The sequence below is a fragment of the Bison bison genome, unplaced genomic scaffold (genome assembly GCF_000754665.1).
Source record: "Bison bison bison isolate TAMUID 2011002044 unplaced genomic scaffold, Bison_UMD1.0 scf7180017862158, whole genome shotgun sequence".
In the NCBI taxonomy this organism is placed as follows: Eukaryota; Metazoa; Chordata; class Mammalia; order Artiodactyla; family Bovidae; genus Bison; species Bison bison.
In genome coordinates, this window is record NW_011492730.1 from 1,224,382 (window position 1) to 1,247,654 (window position 23,273).

Here is a 23,273-nt window from a genome sequence, read left to right on the forward strand (position 1 = left end):
AATTCTGCTGCTGCTGCTAAGTCGCTTCAGTCGTGTCCGACTCTCTGCGACCCCATAGACGGCAGCCCACCAGGCTCCCCTGTCCCTGGGATTCTCCAGGCAAGAACACTGGAGTGGGTTGCCATTTCCTTCTCCAGTGCATGAAAGTGAAAAATGAAAGTGAAGTCGTTCAGTCATGTCCGACTCTTAGCGACCCATGGACTGTAGCCCACCAGGCTCCTCCATCCATGGGATTTTTCCAGGCAAGAGTACTGGAGTGGGGTGCCACTGCCTTCTCCGACAACAATTCTAGTTCTAAGAATTTTAGTGGACAAAATTGAGAAAGGAATGTTTGTTTCAGGGAAAGTCTGGAAAGAATCTAGGTATCCGCCAATCAGAGTTGAAAATAATGTGTAATAAATAGTCCATAAAAACAAGGGAAGTACTGCACAACAATGAAAGCTAATGGTGTATATGTTCGTGCTAAGTCATTCAGTCATGTCCCACTCTTTGCAACCCTATGGACTGGAGCCCTCCAGGCTTTTCTATTCATGGGATTCTCCAGGAGAGAAGACTGGAGTGGGTTGCCGTACCCTTCTCCAGGGGATCTTTCCAACTCAGGGATTGAACCCGTGGCTCTTATGTCTCCTGCATTGGCAGATGAGTTCTTTACCACTAGTGCCACCTGGGAAGCCCCTAATGGTGTATACTTATACTAATTAATATGAAAATATATTTTAAAAAACAGTTTACATGAAACTATATAGTCCAATCCCACTTTTATTTAAAAAACAATCACTTAAAAAATTGAAATGTAGTTGATTTAGATTATAAAAAACAAGCACTTTTGAGTTTATAAATATAGAAAAAAAATCCCGAAAAGTTTAGGCCAATGTATTAAGAGTAGTAATCTCTGAGTTATAGAATTAAGAGGAATTTTAACATATATTTTTATTATCATATATTTTATAAGCATGCACTACTTTTATAATAAAGATAAACAATAGAATTACATTTTGAAAAAAGTTATTAAATAGACTGTGTCAGAGATCAAAATATAAAAGAGAAACAGGCTAATCTTTGGCCTAATCAATCAAAGCTACAAAAAGTTTGACTATTTGGAGCATTGGGAGAAGAAAGGGCAGAGGCTAAGAAGAGAATTGACATTGACCAGACGGGTGCCATGGGCCAGGCGCCCTGCAGCAGCTGACGAAGGCGAGAGCACAAGTGTGAAGCAACGTAACAGTTCCAGATTTGACTTCCAGCAGCTGCTATACAGAATATGTGTTTTGAAAGATTTTCAAGTCCACACAACAAATGGCACATTCCAAGCAATTTTATAGAAATGCTGAGAAATGGCTCCCTAAATGCTTACTGTCTTCCAGGCTCTGTTACACACAATGAATTTACCTATCAGCACCAAGTTTACCAGTTGTTACACTACGGGCCTTTTGCTTTAAAAAAAAAAAGGGGGCATGGCTAGAGGTTGCCAGCTGCCTTCATTGCAGCTGAGCAAATCTTAGGCCTGTTAAAGTCAGAGTTTCTACCTCCTGCTAGCTCCACTCCGGGACTTCCAGGTGGCTTAGTCGTAAAGAATCCACCTGCCAAGGCAGAAGACTCAAGAGATGCAGTTTTGATCCCTGGGAAGATCCCTTGGAGAAGGAAATGAAAACCCACTCCAGTATTCTTGTCTGAAAAATGCCATGAACAGAGGAGCCTGGAGGGCTCCATACAGTCCATGGGGCCGCAAAGAGACATGACTGAGCAACTGAGCATGCACACAACTCAGCTCTACCTTCACCATCAGCTGACCTTCTCCGGAGCATCCAGTACTCTGAAAGCCTGGAAGGAAAGACGTTTCTCCCCTGCCCTCCCCAAATGCCCGTTTGCCATCGTGTGGCATGCAGGGATTCTGCATTGTGTTTCAGGCATGATGATTTAGTTAGATTCTCCTATAGCACTTACACAGGACATATTACCCTGCAGGTTCATGAGTTCACACAAGTTCATGGGGCAAGAAATAGAATGTTCAAAACCAAAATGATTTGAGCCCTTCACAGATAACACACACCTATTCGATTCAGAAGCATACAAACAAACATCTCAGCCCTCTTAGCAAATATTTTGGTGACTTACAAGAGTTACATAAGTGTAGCTCATTGGAAAAGAAAGTGTTTCTTCTTTGGTCAACAAGAGTGCTAAAAAAAAACCCCAAAAAACAGGAGTGCTTTCCTTGGGTGAGTGGCTCCTGCAAGTCTCAGCCTCCTCCCCTACTAATTCCAGTTATTAAAGTGCTGGCCGGATGTCAGCAGGAATTGGCAACTGTGGATCTCCTCCCCCAGGGGATTCTGCCTCCTATCTTAATTGTTCTCACTTAAAAGACTATTAAATGGTTATTTTCATTCCCCTTCCTTTCCACCTAAAAACACCCCCAAGTCACTAATTTATCTGTGCACACACTGCTGAGGGGACCCACAGTCCGCAGATCCTGTTTCATGGGCAGTCACTGAACTCTGTTTCTTGTATAGTCCTGGACTTTTGCTAAACTCAGATAAACTAAGCTCAGATGTGGGTATTGCATCAGAGTTCCTTTCGCAAGTATCTTCAGTTTGGGAACAAACATTTAATTAAAATGAATGTTTTTGTTTCTCTTCCAAAATGGTAGTCCCAGCATAGGGATGGGCAAAACTTCTTGATTCTTCTTCTCTTGTGGATCCAGAAGGTGACAGAAGGGGCTATTTGCTCCCCCTTGGAGCCATTTATAGTTTCTGAGTAACGCTGCACAATAATTAAGAACAGACATCCTGGCATAATTTACATTAGACTTTTCTGAGAGCAGTCTCTGACGTCTCCATAGTTATTTTCTTTTAGAATATTTTGGGCAGGCAAGGGCCACGAGGCCAAGGTCATGGGTCCTTTTCAGAGCCCTTTCTGACATAATGTTCCTTGTACTGAGGGTGAAAAACACACATTGTTATTTTGGTAAGCAAATTACAAAATTGATGATTGCTCTACTGGGGCCAAATGGAGTTCCCTGGTGGCTCAGTGGTAGAAAATCTGCCTGCCAAGCAGGGGACGTGGGTTCCATTCCTGGGTCAGGAAGGAGGAAATGGCAACCTACTCCAGTATTCTTGCCTGGGGAATCCCATGGACAGAAAATCCTGGTGGGCTATAGTCTGTGGGGTGTGGGGTTGCAAAAGATTTGGACACAACTTAGCAACTGAACAGCAACAACAATAATAAACAACTACTTGGCCAGCGATGTAGCCACTGCAGCGATGTGGTAAGAAAGGCCTGACCTTGGTTTCTGGGGCTAACACAATGCATCTGAGAGGGTTCACGGGGTCCTTCTGTATTCCCCCAGATGCCGATGCAGAGATTGAAGGAGCCCCAGCCTCTCCCCTGGACGTGGTGTGCTTGGATGCCAACAAGGATTACATCATCATCACCTGGAAGCAGCCGGCTGTGGATGGAGGGAGTCCAATTCTGGGATATTTTATTGATAAGTTAGTACCTAGTATGACTTCAGTTAGAGTGATTGGTTATAGAGATGCCTGCTTGGTTTCTCCCACCATTTCTTTCGCTCTCTTTTTTTAATATACTGATTTTAATTTTTATTTTATTTACTTATTTTTTGATCGCGCCGGGTCTTCGTTGCTCGTGGGCTTTTCTCTAGTTGTGGCAAGCAGGGGCTACTCTCTAGCTGAGGTGTGTAGGCTTCTCATTGCTGTGGCTTCTCTTGTGGAGCACAGGCTCTAGGGCATGCAGGCTTCAGTGGTTCTAGTTCCCAGGCTCCAGAGCACAGGCTTAATAGTTGGGGCGCATGGGCTTAGTTGCTCCATAGCATGTGGAATCTTCCCAGATCAGGGATTGAATCCACGTCCCCTGCAATGGCAGGCAGACTCTTTACCACTGCACAACATGGAAATCCCTCTCCCAGCGTTTCTTGGTGAAGTGTTTTCTTTACCAGTCATGTCTCCTTTTTTTTCTCTCTGTCTCTGTCTCCAAACAGATTGGTATGAATATATACTTAACTATCTGCTTACCTCAACTTCAAAGATAATTCTTCAATTCTGCTACCAGCCCAAGTCGTCAATTTGACAAGAATATTATGAATCTGTACACCTGATAGAGGCTACTTCAGAAATGAAATAGCTGGAGTTTAACACATATAATGTCCATGTTCCTAGTATGTCAGTAATTTAAGAATATTAAATAATAATACTCTAGGGACACTAACAAAATTTTATTTACATCAGAAGAATCAAGCTGGACAAAGAAATAAATATCTATAGTACTAAACTGTTTTATCTACAAATTGTTGCTGTTTACATTCTCCAAAATTTAGAGGCTTTATATTTATAGTAAATGGGCCTTACACATGAATTTGGAGAAGGAAATGGCAACCCACTCCAGTATTCTTGCCTGGAGAATCTCATAGACAGAGGAGCTTGGCAGGTTACAGTCCATGGGGTCACAAAGAGGCGGACACAACTTAGTGACTAAACCACCACATATGAATTAGACAGTGAACTTGGCCAATGTAGACAACAAATTTAGATTATTGACCTAAAACCATTATTGTCTGACTTAGTTTCTTTTCAAATAGTTGCTCCAGTTCTCTTCCATTTTTGAGTAATAAAATCTGACTGTAAAAACCACTAGGAACAGATAACCTGTGCCACTGTAGTATAACAGGTTTGTACCAAGCTGGATTAAACTTGATATTTCTAGAAATAAGTAAGTATATGCCTACCAGGCTCAGAACCAACCAGAGAAATGTTTATAATAAGTTATACACTATTTAACCTACACTAAAATGCTTCCACATTATTTCATCATTGAGTAATGATGACTTGTGAAATTTTAGGTAGGTTCTTTTTCATCCTTACAGTTTTTGCATTATTGTCTTTGGTAGATTTACAAAGAATTTTCAGACTTTGATCATTGAAAGACCAGGGACAATCAGTACATCTTGTTTTCCTCTTGCTTTAGTCATAATGAAAATAACCATAATGTGGTGAATATTTATTAAGCATTTGCTGTGTGCATGGCACTGTTCTGAACACTTCACGTGCATGCCCCATTAACCCATGGCCACTCTTGGAGAGGTAGGTGCCGTTATTACAGACAGGAAGCAAGTAGCTGACCATAGCTGAGTCCTAGTGGCAAAATGCTAAGTTTGTGTTCTTGCTGTGGAAGTCTCCAGAGCAGCTGCTCCCCACCTTCCTTTCTGCCCACATGAGAGTTTGGAAGTGAGTTCCAGGACCACTGGTCACCCAGACAGTATCTGCTCAGGGGAAGAGGGAGCTTCCTGGCAGAATTCCTGGAGGCAGGGGAGGTCTGTTGCTTGTCCAAGCCTTCTAGCTCTCCCCCTTGGCCAGTTCACAGCAGCTCCAGAATTCCTACAAAGGAAAATTCAGGGGGAGGGAGTGGAAGGCATAGACTGAAGCCTTATTTGATATCATTTCACATAAGATTGAAGAAAATGTCCATTTATCTCAAAGAATGGAAGGGTGATGGTAAGGAAGTGAAAATAACGTACCCCCGCCCCCACTCCAACTGCCTTTGCACTGCCATTGGCACCCTCCTCCCCCTTGAGAATCCTTTGGGAAACTATACCCTTTAGACAGAGAGCCGAGTTGGGGAAGTGATAAAAATTCAAAGTGCGGTGCTCTGCTCATAAAAAATAGTGAGTTACTTACTGCTGCATTCTGAGGTCATACATTGGGCCCCTCAGACTATTGATCAGGCTGAAAGCATGATATGGACTGTCAGCTTTTTCTCCTGGGATGTAACCCTTCTCTCCTCAGCCATTGGCCACTGTAAAGGCCCCCAGTAAGAAATCAGAAGTTCCAGGGACTTAGCCTTCCCTTGCCAGGCCCAAGGATTTCCCTGCATCTCATCAGTCTCATCTGATAAGAAAAAAAATACAGTGCCCATCTCGCTGTTCCACCCACACCGCGTGTAGTGACCACCGGTGAGCTCTTTCCAGACTATAGTACAGAGAGGTGTCTTGTTGGGTGTTAACTTTCTCAACCGTAGTTTCATTTTTAAAAGACAATGCCTAAGAACGATAAAGAAATAAGTCACTAGTGGTAGAACTGAAGACCTTATCTGGGGGGATGTTTGAGGGGTCCTCCCCCTTCTGCTATGTAAAAACTGTGCATACCCGCCTGCTTCTTTTTTTCCCTCCCCAAAGCTTCTCTGCTTAGCACAGGAGACCCCTCAGCTGCTTGCTTTTAGTGAGATGGAAGGATGTACATGTCTTAATGAAAGCTCTGAGGTTTCTTTCCTGTTAAGAGTAGATTTGTTGCAATTGAGTGGAGCTGAGCGCCTGCAGTTATGTATCTGCTGCAGGCTGCTCCAGGTGGATGTTTTACAGAGCGAAGCCCTGAAGCACTGGGGGTGGTTTGCAGCCCTGAAGCCATCTACTTAGCCACCCTTCCTCTCATATTCCTGTCTATCACTCTCTCTCTCCCTTAGATGTGAGGTGGGCACAGACACTTGGTCTCAGTGCAATGACATTCCTGTGAAATTTGCTCGTTTCCCAGTCACTGGGTTGATCGAAGGCCGTTCTTACATATTCCGAGTTCGAGCTGTGAACAAAGTTGGGATAGGCCTGCCCTCTCGAGTCTCCGAACCCGTGGCGGCTCTGGATCCGGCTGAGAAAGCTAGACTGAAGAGTAAGTGTTTCTCATTTTTCAGAATGACCTTTTAAAAATGATTGCAGTAGATGCCATTGCAAGGTTATTCTTCCCCCGTCCACCAGAGGGAGAAGAGAATAAGAAATCCTTTACTGATCAGAAAAATGCTAGGGGGAAGAAAACAAAAACTTTTTGTTTTTTAATTTATCTATTCACTAAGGGTTTATTTTATTTAGAGTCTTTGCCTTATTTAGCTGAGTTCCAGGCATTGTGTTTGAAATGAAAATATGAAAACCTGGAGCTTGAAGAGCATTTTTATCCATTTTATTAGAACACTTCAAATATACTTTTCTTTCTGGTTTAGTTTCTTAAAATTGTAAGGTAATTTTCTTAACGCTGAATTTATCCCTTATAGCATTAATATCGCAACACTGTGAGCTTCTGCTATCAAAGGAAAATCACATTTACAACATTATATCTAATCTGTACTCGAGTTGCCATATTAGGCAGTCAAAAATAATCTCTTCATATAGTTAGCCTCCAAGTCTCGACATCAAAATAGTGGTATGTAAATTATGGTCTGCTTTTGTTTCATGGGAACCAATATAGCATCCTTAACAATAGGGACCATAAAGTGACAGTGAAGAATTTTTGGACCTTCATACTTCAGTCTATGCCAGATTTCTCAACCTTGGCTCTACTGACATTTAGGCCAGTTATCTCTTTGTTGTGGGGGCTGTTCTGTGCATTGTGAGATGTTTAGCAGCATCGTTGGCCTCTACCCACTAGACGCCTGTAGAATCTGCACCCTCACCACCTCACCCCCATCGTGTCAATCAAAATTATCTCCAGATGTTACCTAATGTCCCTGGGGGCACAAAATCACCCTAGTTGAGGACTACTGGTCTGTGCCATTTACCACATTTATAGCTTTTCTTGACCTTAAGTACATGCAGTGGCATCAATAAAAAATCTAATAAAATGATGCCACCTTCTCTCTGGAGACTCTCTGGTCAGGCTCCTCAACTGCTCTCCAGTTACTTTTCACCTGCTTTTTCACTTTTCATCCAGCTTCCCTTCATCTTTCTTAATTCCATCTCATATTTTCATTTACTCCTCCTTTATAAATTTCAATGAAAATAAGATTTGCCGGAATTGAAAGTAAGTTATCTTGCATTTCACCTTCCTGTTTTTGTACACACTCTGGTGGAAAATACCTCATTTAAAGCAAGAGTTGAACTATTCTCTCTGATGTCTTTCTGCAATCACAGAAATGAATTTCCTCTGTGACTCTATACTGCCTGAGTCACTCATTTCCTTTACTTGGGATCAAAAATGCTTCCCTTTGTAAGTAACAGTTTTAAAAGTAATGGAAAGAGATACCTTTGGTTGAGCTTCACTGCATGATCAACAACGCCCGCCATCACTTTGATCTTCATTATGACAGATACAAAACAGCCAGGCTTGCATTGTTCTCGAGAGGTTTCTCCCAGGTATATGCTATCTCTTAAGTAGGGTGAGAGAGCCTACGTGGTTCAGGAGATACACATTGAAGAGTATATGGACACAGGCTGTTCCCCTTGGCTTGTGTGAGTACAATTCCAGAAACATGGACTCTGTCCCGGCAAGTTCTGGGCTCTTGCAAATTGTGAGTTGTTTGATGCCCAGGGCTGTGCCCCTCGCCCCCAAATACTATGCACACATTTGGTAAAACTCATTAGGAAGGTACATATGTAAGCTAGTAACAAACCCATTTGTGATGAATCTGGACCGTTTATCAGTTTCTCAGTGCAGTTGAACTGTGTTTGTGAATGTTTCTGATTTTTCACACTTATCTCTGTTAGGCCGGCCCTCAGCACCCTGGACTGGACAGATCATTGTCACTGAGGAAGAACCAACAGGTAAAAGCTACGTTTTCCCCTGATAGTATTGCCAATGTTCTGCCATGCAGTTTAGCTATTGTGGAAGGTATAGTGTATATTATTTAAGATGTTTTGGAAAAAACATACTGAAGTATTTGGAGATAATGAAGTAACATATTGTTAGAGAATCACTTTTTTTTTTTTTTTAAGATTTATTAAGGTACAATGACATGGACCAAACTGCATGTCTGTAAAATGTACAATGTGATAAATTTTACATGTGTGAATACCTGTGAAATCACCGATGTGATCAAAATAATGAACATATCCACCACCCCTTAAGTTTCCTCATGCGCCTTCCTCGTCTCCAGGCTGTCACTAATCCTGTCATTGTAGTTTATGTTGTTCATAATTTTACGTAAATGGAATCCTACTAATTTTTGCCTGATTGCCTTCACTCAGCCTAATTATATTTATCCATGTTGACGTATATATCAGTTCATTCCAATTTATTTATACCTTCACACTTGAAAGCCTCTATGAACCTCTCTGGTAAGTGTTTTTGTGGATATACCCTTTCGTTTCTCTTGGATAAATACCTAGAGGCTGAATGCACAGGTCATCTGACAAATATCTGTTTAATTTTTAAAGAAATTGCCAACGCTTTTCCAAAATGATTGTACGTTTTGCATTCCCATCAGCAGTAGTTGGGAGTTCCAGCGGCTCCTCACTGTCCCGGTACTTGGTATGGTCAGTCTTTTTACCTACAGCCATTCTAGTCAGCGTATATTGGTGTTTTATGTCACAGTGGCATTTCATAGTAGGTGCATAGTGGTCTTAATTTGCACTTCCAGAGTAATGCTGAGCATCTTTTCATGTGTGTATTTGCCATTTTTGCATCCTATTTGACATCTTTGCTGGATCCAAGTTCACTCAGATATTCTCTTTTTTTCTGGAAATGTCACAGCATCAGCTCTTACACTGTTATCTTTCAATTTATGATACATTTCAAATTAATTATTTCTATATTGTGTGGATTAAGGGTCTAAGTGTTATTATTTTGCATATGGTGATCCAATTATTTCAGCAACATCTGTGGAAAAGATTATCCTTTTCCCATTGAATTGCCTTAGCACTATTGTCCAAGTCAATTGATTGCATATTTGTGGGTCTGTTTTTGAATCTTTATTTGTTAATTTTATTTTCTTTATACCAGTACCACACTGTCTTGAACTGTAGCTTTGATAAGCTTCTTGTTTTTCTTTCTTTTGTTTTAGCTTCATAGTTTTGCAATCACATAGTATAAGACCTCTAATCATTTTTTCCCCAAAGTTGTTTTGACTACTCTAAGTCTTTGCATTTCCATGTAGAATTTAAAATTGGATTATCAATTTCTAAAAAAAGTCTGCTAGGATTTCTATTGAGTCTTTTATTTTTCATTTGTTTCTATCTACTTACTCTCTCCAACTAAATGATGGATTTATATGCTTCTTGTAGTTTTATCAGGTTTTGTTTCATATATTTTGAAACTCTGCTACTAGGTTCATAAGCATTTTTATTATTATATCCTCTTATGCACTGACCACTTTATTATCAGAAAATCACTCCTTTTATCCATGGTAACGCATTTTTGCTTGGAAATATGCTTTATCTGATATGAACATGACCATTTCAGCTTTCTTTTGATACGTTAGCATGACATATGATATCTATCCTTTTCCTTTGTGTCTTTGTATTTAAATCACATTTCTTGTAGGCATCGTATCCTTGGGTCTGCTTCTTTAAGGCAAACTAGTAATCTTCACCTTTTAATTGGGATATTTGAACAATTTACATATCATTGTGATTATTGATATGATTGGATTTAAATCTAACATCTTGCTATTTGTTTTTTATCCATTCCATCTATTTGTTCCTTTTTCCTCTTTTTTTTTTTGGATTTGAATATTTTTATTTCATTTTATCTATATTATCTTATTAGCTGTAATTATTTGTTTTGATTTAATAATATCTTGGAATTTTTTCAGTATAATTTACATCTGATCACACACTATTTTCAAGTAATATTACACTACTTCATATGCAGTATAAGTCTTACAATACAATTCCATTTTCCGGAGTGCGTGACCCTCAAGCTTCCCTGTTGTTTTTCAGAGGGTGTTGTTCCCGGACCCCCCACCGACCTCTCCGTCATTGAGGCCACGCAGAGCTATGTGGTGCTGAGCTGGAAGCCCCCCCGCCAGCGTGGCCATGAAGGCATCCTGTACTTTGTAGAAAAGGTGAGACTCTGGGAGCAGCATCATTACCTCTGGCACTTCTTCAACATTTCTTTAAAGAAGTAGAGATTAAGTTTCTGTTGTGTCTTGAACTTTAAAAACCCTTATAAACTGTTACTTGTTTCCACAGAAAAATGTGTTTCTCAGAATTTTGCCTGAAAGTTCAGGGGGTTTATGGATCCCTAAGGGTTCCTTGGAAGGAAAGTTGTGACCAACCTAGATAGCATATTGAAAAGCAGAGACATTACTTTGCCAACAAAGGTCCGTCTAGTCAAGGCTATGGTTTTTCCAGTGGTCATGTATGGATGTGAGAGTTGGACTGTGAAGAAAGCTGAGTGCTGAAGAATTGATGCTTTTGAAGTGTGGTGTTAGAGAAGACTCTTGAGAGTTCCTTGGACTGCAAGGAGATCCAACCAGTCCATTCTAAAGGAGATCAGCCCTGGGTGTTCTTTGGAAGGAATGATGCTAAAGCGGAAACTCCAGTACTTTAGCCACCTCATGCAAAGAGTTGACTCATTGGAAAAGACTCTGATGCTGGGAGGGATTGGGGGCAGAAGGAAAAGCGGACGACAGAGGATGAGATGGCTGGATGGCATCACTGACTCGATGGACGTGAGTTTGAGTGAACTCCGGGAGTTGGTGATGGACAGGGAGGCCTGGCGTGCTACAATTCATGGGGTCACAAAGAGTCAGACATGACTGAGCAACTGAACTGAACTGAACTGAAGGGTCACCCATGGACTCCTAAGAGGTCCACAGACCCCAACTCTTAGCTCCTCTAAGAAGAGAAACCTTCCTGGAACTGTAGATCCCCTCTGCAACACTGCGTTACAGTGCTTTCTCGCCATTTTTTCCATCTCCCTTGCTCTGCTGTTGTTGGTTAGTTGCTCACTTGTGTGTGACTCTTTTAGACCCCATGGATTGTAGCCTTCCAGACTCCTCTGTCCATGAGATTTCTCAGGCAAAATTATTGGAGTGGGTTGCCATTTCCTTCTCCAGGGGATCTTCTTGACCCAGGAATCGAACTCACACATGCTGCATTAGCAGGCAGAGTCTTTTTACCACTAAGCCACCAGAAAGTCCATCAAAGGACTACAGGTATAGGCAAATACCTATAAGTTAGGTAACAACATAAAATCTATATCCAACTATCTTTCTGGCCCTTTAATTATTTCTAACCAGCAGCTCTTGAGAAAATTATATTGGCGCAAAAAACACAGGGTCTGTGGTTTCCCTTTATTAATAGATTTTATTCATGAGAACATTTGGCTTATGGCTTTGGGGAGCATGCCTCACTTCCTTCCTATCCCTAGAGGTGAATAAAAATAAGTGGGTTGTTTCTTCAACATGCAAATATAGACATCTTCAAAGAAAGTCTGGTTTTACCAAAATAATGCTTAAATTTTATGTTTTATCAATTTTTATATTTTCTAGATATTATGAAATATATCTTGAAATATATATATTTGAAATATATCAAATGAAATATAACTTGAGTATAATTCTTGATTAAATATTTTTTTTCTTTCTTTTTTTTTTTAATAGAGGGCAAGACAAGAGTGATAAACATTCACTTCCTGGTGTATTTAATACGCACTCCTCCAGTGAATCATTTTGAAATGCTCCACACAAAGATAGTTCTGAATAAGCTCTGTGGCAGTAATTACCATCTTTCTTATAATAATGACACAGTAACAGCCTACTACTGAGGTCTTTCTTTGAGATGAGTCAACTTTGGCTTCTGTTGAGCATCTCCTCTGGTCACATAAACTCAAATTTCTCCATGAAAGTCTGTAGCTTCTCCAGACCCAAATACCTGCATCTGATTAAAATTCTGAGTGTTCTTCCACCAGTGAGCCAGAAGGGACATTTGTGAGTACAGCATGGATAAAGAGGTCTGCACAGGCCCTGCCAACTTATAAGGTCCGGGATGTGCCAGAGGAGCAGCACACCTGCAGAGACCAGGGGCACGTTTACAGAAAAGCCATCCAGATGAGTGCCAGACTGTGGTCCAGAGCCGAGTCTCAAATTCTCATTTAAAAAAAAAAAAAATTTATTTATTTGGGTCTTTTTTGCTGGGCCCGGGCTTTTGCTAGTTGCAGAGAGTAGGGGCTACTCTCTAGCTGTGGTGTGTGGGCTTCTCATTGCAGCCGCTTCTCTTGTGTGGAGCACGGACTCCAGGGCACACAGGCTTCAGCAGTTGTGGCGTACCAGCTTAGTTGCCCTGTGGCACGTGGGATCTTCCGGGACCAGCGATCAACCCATGTCTCCTGCATTGGCAGGCGGATTTTTAACCACTGGACCACCCGTGCTTAGTCTCCCAGTTGTGTCTGACTCATTGTGACCCTTTGGACTGTAGCCCACCAGGCTCCTCTGTCCATGGGATTTTTCAGGCAAGAATAAGGACCACCAGGGAAGTCCTCAAATTATTTCTGATGAACCACTTCTAAACCGTTGCCTTTTCACAAGGGAAATGTTCCCATGCTCTCTTCCCATGACAAGTTTCCATCCGCAGGATGTTCAAGCCCGCAGCAGTGCTGCCTCTCTGGTTATCCCTGTGCTTGCTCTTCTTCAAGGAACCTTTTACCTGGGATTTGCACGCACATCGAGCATGAACTTGCCTGTCATGGTGATGGGCTTACGAGCAGTTACGCCATGTCTGTGAGCCCTGAAATGGTTGATATTGAGGGGAATTAGATAAATCAAGTTCCATTGCTCTCAACCCCTCCATCCTACTATGTTCTTTTCAGCCTCCAAAGTTTTCTCAGACGTCTTATGTTTTCAGCGCTTTCTCTCATTTCCCCTTTCAGAAGTCTGGTCAAGTCAGAGACAAGAATTGTATGACTTGGTAGCTCTGTTTCTACCAAAGGAATGAAAACAACTGATGTTTACCAAGGACCAGGCACTGTTTTCCAAATGTGTCAGTGGTAAAAGAATGTGCCTGTCAGTGCAGGAGACACAGGAGACACTGGTTCAATCCTTGGGTCGGGAGGATCCCCGGAGGAGGAAATGGTAGCCCACTCCAGTATTCTTGCCTGGGAAATCCCATGGACAGAGGAGCCCTGGTGGGCTGTAGTCCATTGGGTTGCAAAGAGTCAGACACAACTGAGCAGCTGAGCGCACACATGCAGGCACTGTTTTAAGCTCTACATATGTTAACTCACTTCATTCTTACAGGAACCCTATGAAGGAAATACTTTTATTTTTATTACATCTGCTTTGTAGATGAGGAAACAGGCATAGATGGGATATACAATTTGCCCCAGATCACGCAACTAGTAAGAGACAGAGCTGGGATTTGAACCTAAGCAGTCTGGCTCGGGTCCATATATCCAAGTTTTACATACTGTTGCCTTTCAACCTTCCCTCACCTAAGTCTTCTCTCAAAAGCTTGGGTAATAAGGACTTCCCTGGTGGTCCAGCGGTTGAGATTTCACCTTCCAATGCAGGGTGTGTGGGTTCAATCCCTGGTTGGGGGGCTAAGATCTCACATACCTCGCAGCCAGAAAACCAAAACATAAAACAGAAGCAATGTTGTAACAAATTCAATAAGGGCTTTAAAAATGGTCCATGTTAAAGAAAAAATCTTAAACTTCAATAATCACATAATATATGCCAAAAATGAATCAAAGTCATAAACTAAACTATAAAAGTCTGGGAGGATTCTATTCCTCAGTGGGTAGCAGAGTGACTTAAAGGGGAATTTATTCTCTCTGCCCTCCCACATACAACAGACACATTATCATAAAAGGCACTGCAAGGGATGTCAGTGGTTACCTCATCAAATTTGCCTGTTTTACAGATGTTGACACTCGTGACTTTCCCAGGACCACATAGTTCGCTGTTACCAAAGCAAGGACCTGAATCAATGCCTCTGGGTCCTTTTCATCATACTACATTGCCTCTCATTTCAACTAAATGAGGGTTATGCTGAGTGATGTACTAAAAAACTTATTGTCCCCTAAAGTTATCATCCTTGACAGCTGGTCAGTCTATCACAGGTTTAGATTTCTGGAAAAATCTCTTGAAACCGTTCAGACGTTCTGTAGCAAAGTCACTCCTGCTTTGCCCATATTCTAAAAAAGAAAAAAAAAATTCTTTATCTTTCATTGACTTCATACGTTCAGAATTCAGAAAAATTAATTCATTCAGAAAAAAAATCATTGATTATCTACTATGTGCCAGATGACAGTTCCAGGCTCTGGGGTATAGCAGTGAACAAGATATCTTCCTGAGCTCATTTCATTGGAATTTACATTCCAACAATGGAGACGACAAATAAATAGTTTAATTTCAAGTGTTGATAAGTTTCTGGGTGAAAAATAAAGCAGGGGAAGTAAGGGATAGAGAGAGATGGGGAAGGAGCAAATAACCTTTGCAGGTCAATGATGGGGTGGCAATGATCAAGAAGGTGATATATGAGCACAGACCTGCATGTTGTTATGAGTCATTATATAAAACACAATTAAAATAACTCAGGTCATAATAATATAATGGAAATGTAAGTATCTAACATAGCATATTAAACTTAATTACATACCCTAAAAAAGCATCTGACCCCAATTTGTGTGTCCTGTTGTGCTTAATTGTGTCTGACTCTTTGCAACCCCATGGACTGTAGCCCTCCAGGCTCCTCTGTCCATGGAATTTTCCAGCAACAATACTGGAGTGGGTTGCCATTTCCTATTTCAGGGCATCTTCCCAACCCAGGGATCAAACCCGCATCTACAGCATTGGCAGGCAGATTCTTTACCACCGTACCAACTGGAAAGCCCATCTGACCCCAAACTATCATCTAAATGAATTAAGGACTTTTGTAAGTAGACCAATGGCCTTATTTAGTTAAGAAAAGAAGTGAAATATCAAGGCATCATATTTGTCCAACAATACAGCTGTATTTGATTGAGGTAATCCTGTGGACTTGAGATGTTTCATCCCCCACTTCCTCCAAATCTCTTTTCCAGACCAACTTGCATGACAGGTAGTAGTTTTTTGGCAGATAAATGAACTTCGAGGTGCCTGGCTTAGAGTTCTTCAGTTTATTCTTTCTGTGCCTTCAATGACCTTACTGTTCTGGCTGCAGTGTGAAGCGGGAACAGAAAACTGGCAGCGGGTGAACACAGAGCTCCCTGTGAAATCTCCCCGCTTCGCTCTGTTCGACTTGGCTGAGGGGAAATCCTACCGTTTCCGAGTCCGCTGTTCCAATTCGGCAGGAGTTGGTGAGCCGTCAGAGGCAACGGAAGTGACTGTGGTTGGCGACAAGCTTGGTAAGTGTAGAGTTTGCTTGAGCTGCTGTAAACTTATTTAACTTCAATTCGAGAGAAAATTCAAAAGCAAGAATTGTACTGAAATACATATATGTTCAAAAGTAAAAATGGTGACAGCTTTTTTCATATTATAAATTTAATTGATGACTGTGCTTGCCTGATATGTTAAAAAGAACTTCATGTATGGTGTGTTAGTTGCTCAGTCATGTCCGACTCTTTGCGATCCCGTGGACTTCCTCTGTCCATGGAATTCTCCAGGCAAGAATACTGGAGTGGGTTACCATTTTCTTCTCCAGGGGATCTTCCTGACCGAGGGATCAAACCCAGGTCTCCTGCATTGAAGCAGATTCTTTACCATCTGAGCTACCAGGGAAGCACCCTCCCCCTCCAAAAAAACTTTATAATTATGAATGATTGTGAAAGTACATTTCTCCAGGAGTTTCAACAGTATTGCTAGTGTACTTTTTTCCTGGAGGGAATTGGTATGTTCATCAGTGTTTAGTTTTTCATTATGCTCCCAAACTAGCATATTTAAAACATTTTCTGCTCTAACAAATATAGAGAACTGTGTGACTGACGTGGTTACTAGTATATTTATATATGCATATTCATGTTTCTGCATATGTGATAAGAATGAAGTTTTAAAGCCATCTTGAACTTGACCATTATTTTCTTCTTTTTTCAGACATCCCCAAGCCTCCAAGCAATATCATCCCAAGCAGAAACACAGACACATCAGTGGTCGTTACATGGGAGGAACCCAAAGATGCTAAAGAGCTGGTCGGGTACTACATAGAGTCAAGCATTGTTGGCTCTGGCAAGTGGGAGCCTTGCAACAACAACCCTGTGAAGGGCACGAGGTAACCACATTATGTCAGGAGGTGGGACTGGGGTTCTGACGCTGGAGTCACAGGGGCTGCAGAAAAGAAACACAGCCATGGACCCAAACAGCAGCACAAACATCCAACGTAGGGAGATTATTGAAAACATTATGCTCTGAGTGTCCAAAAGAATTCAAAATTGAATGTGTCTATGGCCATACATTTGAAGAAAGGATTACTAGTGACATTGCTGCTGCTAAGTCGCTTCAGTCGTGTCCGACTCTGTGTGACCCCATAGACGGAAGCTCACCAGGCTCCCGTCCCTGGGATTCTCCAGGCAAGAACACTGGAGTGGGTTGCCATTTCCTTCTCCAATGCACGAAAGTGAAAAGTGAAAGTAAAGTCGCTCAGTTGTGTCTGACTCTTAGCAACCCCATGGACTGCAGCCTACCAGGCTCCTCCATCCATGGGATTTTCCAGGCAAGAGTACTGGAGTGGGGTGCCATTGCCTTCTCCGACTAGTGACATTAAACATTTAGAAACCCACAATGGCAGCTATGATAAGAAGTCATTTCATAGCTCTTTTCTGATTCTCGCACTTAAGACTGTGTATCCTTTGAAACATTTTGTTCACTTTTAATATCCAATGTGATACTAGATTCCAAGGAATCTAGGCTCTAGTAAACAAAAATTATCCAGACATTTTGTTTTATTTTTTTTTAATTCAAGTATAAGTAATCTACAACACTGTGTTAGTTCCAGGTGCACAATACAGTGATTCAGTATTTCTATCCATTACCAAATGATCTCCACAGTAAGTCTGAGTACCCACTGCCACCACTGCAAAGCTATTGCAGTATTATTGACTATATTCCCCAGGCTATACATATCATCCCCATGACTTGTTTTTTAACTGGAAGTTTGTACCTCCTAATCCTCTTCACCTATTTCATCAACCCCCAACCCTGTTCCCCTCTGGCAACCACCTGTATCTAAGAGTATCTCTGTATCTCTGTATCTAAGAGTCTGTTTCTGTTTTGTTCTGTTTGTTCATGTTTTGTTTTTTAGATTCCACATAGAAGTGAAATGAAGTCATACAGTACTTGTCTTTCTCTATTTGACTTATTTCACTTAGCATAATCCCTTTTAGGTTCATCCGTGCTGTAAATGACAAGCCTCCATTCCTTTCTATGGTTGAGTAATATTCCATTGTATGTATATGCCACATGTTCTTTATCTATTCATTATCAGTGAAAACTTAGGTTGCTTTTATATCTTGGCTACTGTCAATAATGCTGCAGTTGAACATAGGGACACATGTATCTTTTCAAATTAGTGTTTCTGTTTTCTTCAGAAAAACACCCAGAAGTGGAACTGCTAGATGGTATGGTAGTTCTGTTTTTAATATTTTGAGGAACCTCCCTACTCTTTTACATATACCAATTTGCATCCCGCCAACAGTGAGCATTCCTTCTCCTCCACATCCTTGACAAAACTTTTTGTTTCTTGTCTTTTTGAGAATATTCATCCTGACAGGTGTGAGGTGATAGCTCATTGTGGTTCTGATTTGCATTTCCCTTATGGTTACTGATGTTAAGCATCTTTTCACGTGCCTGTTGGCCATCTGTATGTCTTCTTTGGGAAAATGTCTATTCAGATCCTTTGCCGATTTTTTAATTGGGTTGATTGGGGAGGGTTTGATATTAAGTTTTATGAGTTCTTTGTATATTTTGGATATTAACCCCTTATCAGATGTATCATTTGCTCGTATCTCCTTCCATTCAGTAAATGGCCTTTTCGTTTTGTTGATAGTTTCCTTTGCTGTGCAAAAGCTTTTTCATTTGCTGTAGTCCCGTTTGTTTACTTTTTCTTTTGCTTTCCGTGCCTGAGGAGACAGATCCAAAAAAATGTTGTAAGACCATGGTCTAAAGGTACATGGCCTATGCTCTCTTATAGGACTTTCATGGTCTCAGGTCTTGCATTTAAGTCTAATCCATTTTGAGATTATTTTTGTGTATGATGTCAGAAAATAGTCCAGTTTATATTTGTTCATGTAGCTGTCCAGTGTCATTAATTATGCCTGCATTTTAAATGAGCAGAAAAAAGTATTGGTATTGTATGAATTTTGAACATCAGAGGTAAATTCAGTGCTGAGGAAATACACACACACCAAAATAAAGACATTCAGAATACTTAGTGATCTTGTATCTAGTTCTAATGTAAAGAGGGTTTTTCTTTTTTCTCCTTGCTTTTGAATATTTTGCCAACCAGCTTTGTAAACTGATGATGAATTCTGGCCTACACCCAAATTCCGAGCCTCCTTTGCTTTAGGATCAATCTCAGGGGAGAATCCCCCCACCCCATTGTCAAGCAGGTTTGTTAGGCAGCTTCTGGCGTGGCCAATTCTATTCCAAGGATCCCCATAAGTCAAGTCATTCCTTTGCAGAACATGAGAGAATGAAGACAAACCAGTTAAGGGGAGAAGGCAGTATGTTTTGCAAGAGATTCATTTAACCTCTTTGTGCATTTTGTGTTTACTCTGAGTTTCCTGCATTTTCCAGGGACTGTTTAGAAACTTTCATGGCAAGTAGGCATTGACTGCCTTTCCACAAATGGAGGGGAGCTGCTCAAGGGCTGACACCATTTGTTACCCATCTTCAAAACCTAGCTCAGTGTCTGGAACACTGAAGTGCTTGGTAAATGTTTACTGAACTGAGCTGGCCTACACTATGCTGCTGCTGCTAAGTCGCTTCAGTCGTGTCGGACTCTATGCGACCCCATAGACGGCAGCCCACTAGGCTCCTCCGTCCCTGGGATTCTCCAGGCAAGAGGACTGGAGTGGGTTGCCATTGCCTTCTCCAGGCCTACACTATGGCTGCCTGTATTAAATATTTCAACTTGCTGATAGTGGCAGGGTCATCAGCAGGCTGTAGTTTCCTCTACTTACAGTCCTTAGGATGGATTAGAATTTTACTGTGATTCATGAAACAGGTTTTTTTATAGCCCTGATAACTATTAAGAAAGTGAGATTGTTTTATGTGTGAAACTGCCCATGGATTCACACCTCATTACTGAACCTTAAAATGTACATGACAATTCTCAAGTCAATTTTTCACCTAATTTTCAGATTCTAGTGTAATTTTTCAAGTAATTTTACCTTCCATGGCATGCAGGGAGGCAGCGAGTAGGCCTCTGTGACAAGGGGCAACCAATGCTTTAGAACTATAAATACAACCCTGAAATAATCATTAATAATGTTATTAATACCACCTATTATTTAGTCAGTGCTTCTTATATCCAGGGCCTATAATGGGTACTATTATACTTTTTAAAATTTATTTTTAATTTTTTATTGAAGTATAGTTGATTTATAATATTTCAGGTATATAGCAAAGTCATTCAGTTTATGTATAGATATAGATATTCTTTTCAAATTCTTTTCCATTATAGGTTGTTACAAGATATTCAATATAGTTCCTTTCGCTATTCAGTAGGACCTTGATATTAATCTATTTTATATATAGTAGTGTGTCTATTAATCCCTAATTTATTCCTTCCCCTGTACTATATATAATTTATGGTCAATCTTCACACAAGAATTGTGTGAAGGCATTATTATCTCCATTTTACTGATAAGTACACACAGGTTCAAAAAGGATAGGGTGTTTATTCAGGGGAAAACCAGGACTCCTCACTGTTTGACAGAGTGAGTTTAGAAAATTGCCTGAGATGCCTTCTTGTTTAAGGTACGTATGTTATCTGGATCTCTCTACATCCTTTTCTTCCTTTTGAAAAAATGAATGGTTTTCATAAAGCCAGATCATTCTGTTAAACTAACAGAATTTAGTTTAGTTCCCTAATTTTCCTCCTGGGAAACTTTAAAAAATTTTTCTTCCCTTTCAGATTTACTTGTCATGGATTGAAGACCGGTCAGAGTTATATTTTCCGGGTCAGAGCAGTTAACGCAGCTGGACTTAGTGAATATTCACAGAATTCAGAAGCAATTGAAGTAAAAGCTGCTATTGGTAAGTTCTTCATGCACAGCTTTACGGGTGCAGGGGGCGGGAATGATTTTTTTCTAAGTTACAACGAAAGATACCATCCCCTCCAGAGACTGTGTCAAGTTTCTAAGATGGCTCAATGATCCCATCCTCAGATGGTCATTGTCTCTGACTCCAGGCGACCTCTAATCTTCCACAGCTGTTCTTTTACAGATCTCCATCACTTATCCAGATTCTGTGCTTCTGTATAGTCTTTCCATCTTCATCAGCCCAAGTGTCCTCAGATATTCATTCCCATTGTGTGAAACTCCATTTTAACTTGGTGCTCCTCCTGGGAATACAGAGGGCCATCCAATCCCATGAGGTGGTGTATCACCCATAACCAGATCATCTCATACCTAAAAGCCATTCCATCTGCAGCAGAGCTTGGCTTGTTTTCAGTAACAGCACATTAACCTGCCTTCTATAAACTCTGCTAAAATTCGTGTAAGACATGCGTGGTTGCTTAATCATATGTTTCATCTCTGCTGGCAAAGTAACCAACAGAATAAAACCAGTAATAAAGTAATTATATGTATGTATAATGATGTGCCTCCCAATCTTAAGGTGGGGAAGGAACCCAGGTAGTTCAAGCAATAAAAATGAAATCTGTGATACAGTAGCAAATATGTTTTGCTACTATATCACAGTACCCACTCCAGTGTTCTTGCCTGGAGAATCCCAGGGATGGGGGAGCCTGGTGGGCTGCCGTCTATGGGGTCACACAGATTCGGACATGACTGAAGTGACTTAGCAGCAGCAGCAGCAAATATGTAAATAGAAAGATTATTTAATACCAGTTGTCTTCAGTTAGCATCTCGTATTACTTTTTTTTTTTTTTGTCACAAGGCATGTGGGATCTTAATTCCCCAACCAGGGTTGGAACCAGTGCCCCCTGCAGTGGAAGCACAGAGTTTTAACCATTGGATCTCCAGGGAATTCCCCTGTATTACTTTTTAACATTCCCTATAATATGTTCGTATTATAAGGACATAGTTAACATGTTTCTTTGAGATTGGGAGGTACAGACCATTACTATATCAATAAGGTACATAACTCTAATTGTTACATAATCAAGATCTTTGTTTGTCTCTTGTGCACTCCCCCCACCCCCCATTCTGTTGAATAATGCAACTTATATCTCAAGAAATGTCTGAGAAGTGCTTGTTCTTATATTTACTTGGGTCCTGCAAATCCAAATGGTTCTTGTTCTGTCTCTGGTTTTTTGTTCTCATTTCTTCTTTTCCCAAAATATGGAGAAGTTGAAATGTTTCCTTGGTGTTAGTTATGTGAAATGTATGCTTTCCATATTTCTTGCAAATTCAGGTGATTTCCCTTAAACCAAGATTGTTTTTGTTCTGTGTGCGGTGCTAATGTTTTTCTCTTTTATTCTAAGCGCGATCTGTACTGCGTCCTGGCTCAAAGTGTTTCTGTTGTTATCTGGCAATTGTAGGGGGAGGAGTGTCTCCAGATGTGTGGCCTGAACTGAATGAGACACCTGGTGGACTAACAGACTCCAGGGGAGGCATGCATGACACCTCCCGGCCAACCTTTAAGAAAGATGCTTTGCTTGGTAGCAAACTTAACAAACCTTCACTACCCAATAGCGCTCACAACCTGGGCCAAACAGAAGTGAGTAAAGTAAGTGAAACAGTTCAGGAAGCGCTTTCCCTGCCATCAAAGAAAGCAGCCCTTGAGGGGAAAAGTAAGTCTGAGCCTCTGAGAAAGAAGAAGGACCTAGGTGAGCGCTGAAACAGTAAGAGCGTCTCATCTGTTCACATCAGTGTCCTCACGGCTCATTGTCCATATCACCTTCTTCCATCTGTGTTCACTTTCATCAGTGTTCATTCTTAATTTTATGTGTTTTCAGTTACCCATTTGTAATACCTTTGTTTAATGAGTCATAGAAGTAGTTTTCTGTGAACTTGGCTTTGACGCATAATTCATTGTGCTTAATGACAATAGAAATATTTAAAGGAATTTGGTTATTGAGTCCCTTCTAGCTTGTCAAATAGACACACCTTTGGCCTCATTTTGCTGAGAGTTAGAGATGAGAGCAGGGAAAATTTGATAATCGTAGCTTGTAAAAGGTCCTTCGAAATATCATTTTGGTAAATGGATAGGAAAAATATTTCACAAAGAACTGACATTTTATTAGGGTCATAGTTATTAACTTCTGTTATTTATCCTTAGGTTTTCAAATTACCTTCACATTTAATTCAAATAAACATAAGTAACGATATGTCTTTGAGTAGTCATGAAAAGTTTAACATGGTATTATAATCACATACCACTATATTCAATTATATATTATTCATATTCCCAGAACTAAGACTATTTACCAGTAAGATTAATTACCTAACCAGAAGTAAAATAGAAAG

The 23,273-nt window shown here is 40.7% G+C and overlaps 1 protein-coding gene across 2 annotated transcripts in view; it reads left to right on the plus strand.

The window, feature by feature from the left end:
- Positions 1-23,273, plus strand: part of MYOM1 (myomesin 1) — a 124,172-nt gene that overhangs the window by 46,973 nt on the left and 53,926 nt on the right. The window contains exons 11-18 of one of the 2 annotated variants that reach the window (XM_010832718.1): positions 3,344-3,485; positions 6,466-6,665; positions 8,471-8,527; positions 10,643-10,767; positions 15,848-16,031; positions 16,717-16,891; positions 20,756-20,877; positions 22,346-22,633. In XM_010832718.1, coding sequence (XP_010831020.1) covers positions 3,344-3,485; positions 6,466-6,665; positions 8,471-8,527; positions 10,643-10,767; positions 15,848-16,031; positions 16,717-16,891; positions 20,756-20,877; positions 22,346-22,633 — 1,293 coding nt within the window. The remainder of the gene's footprint in view (positions 1-3,343; positions 3,486-6,465; positions 6,666-8,470; positions 8,528-10,642; positions 10,768-15,847; positions 16,032-16,716; positions 16,892-20,755; positions 20,878-22,345; positions 22,634-23,273) is intronic. The other variant, XM_010832717.1, reaches the window with a different exon arrangement.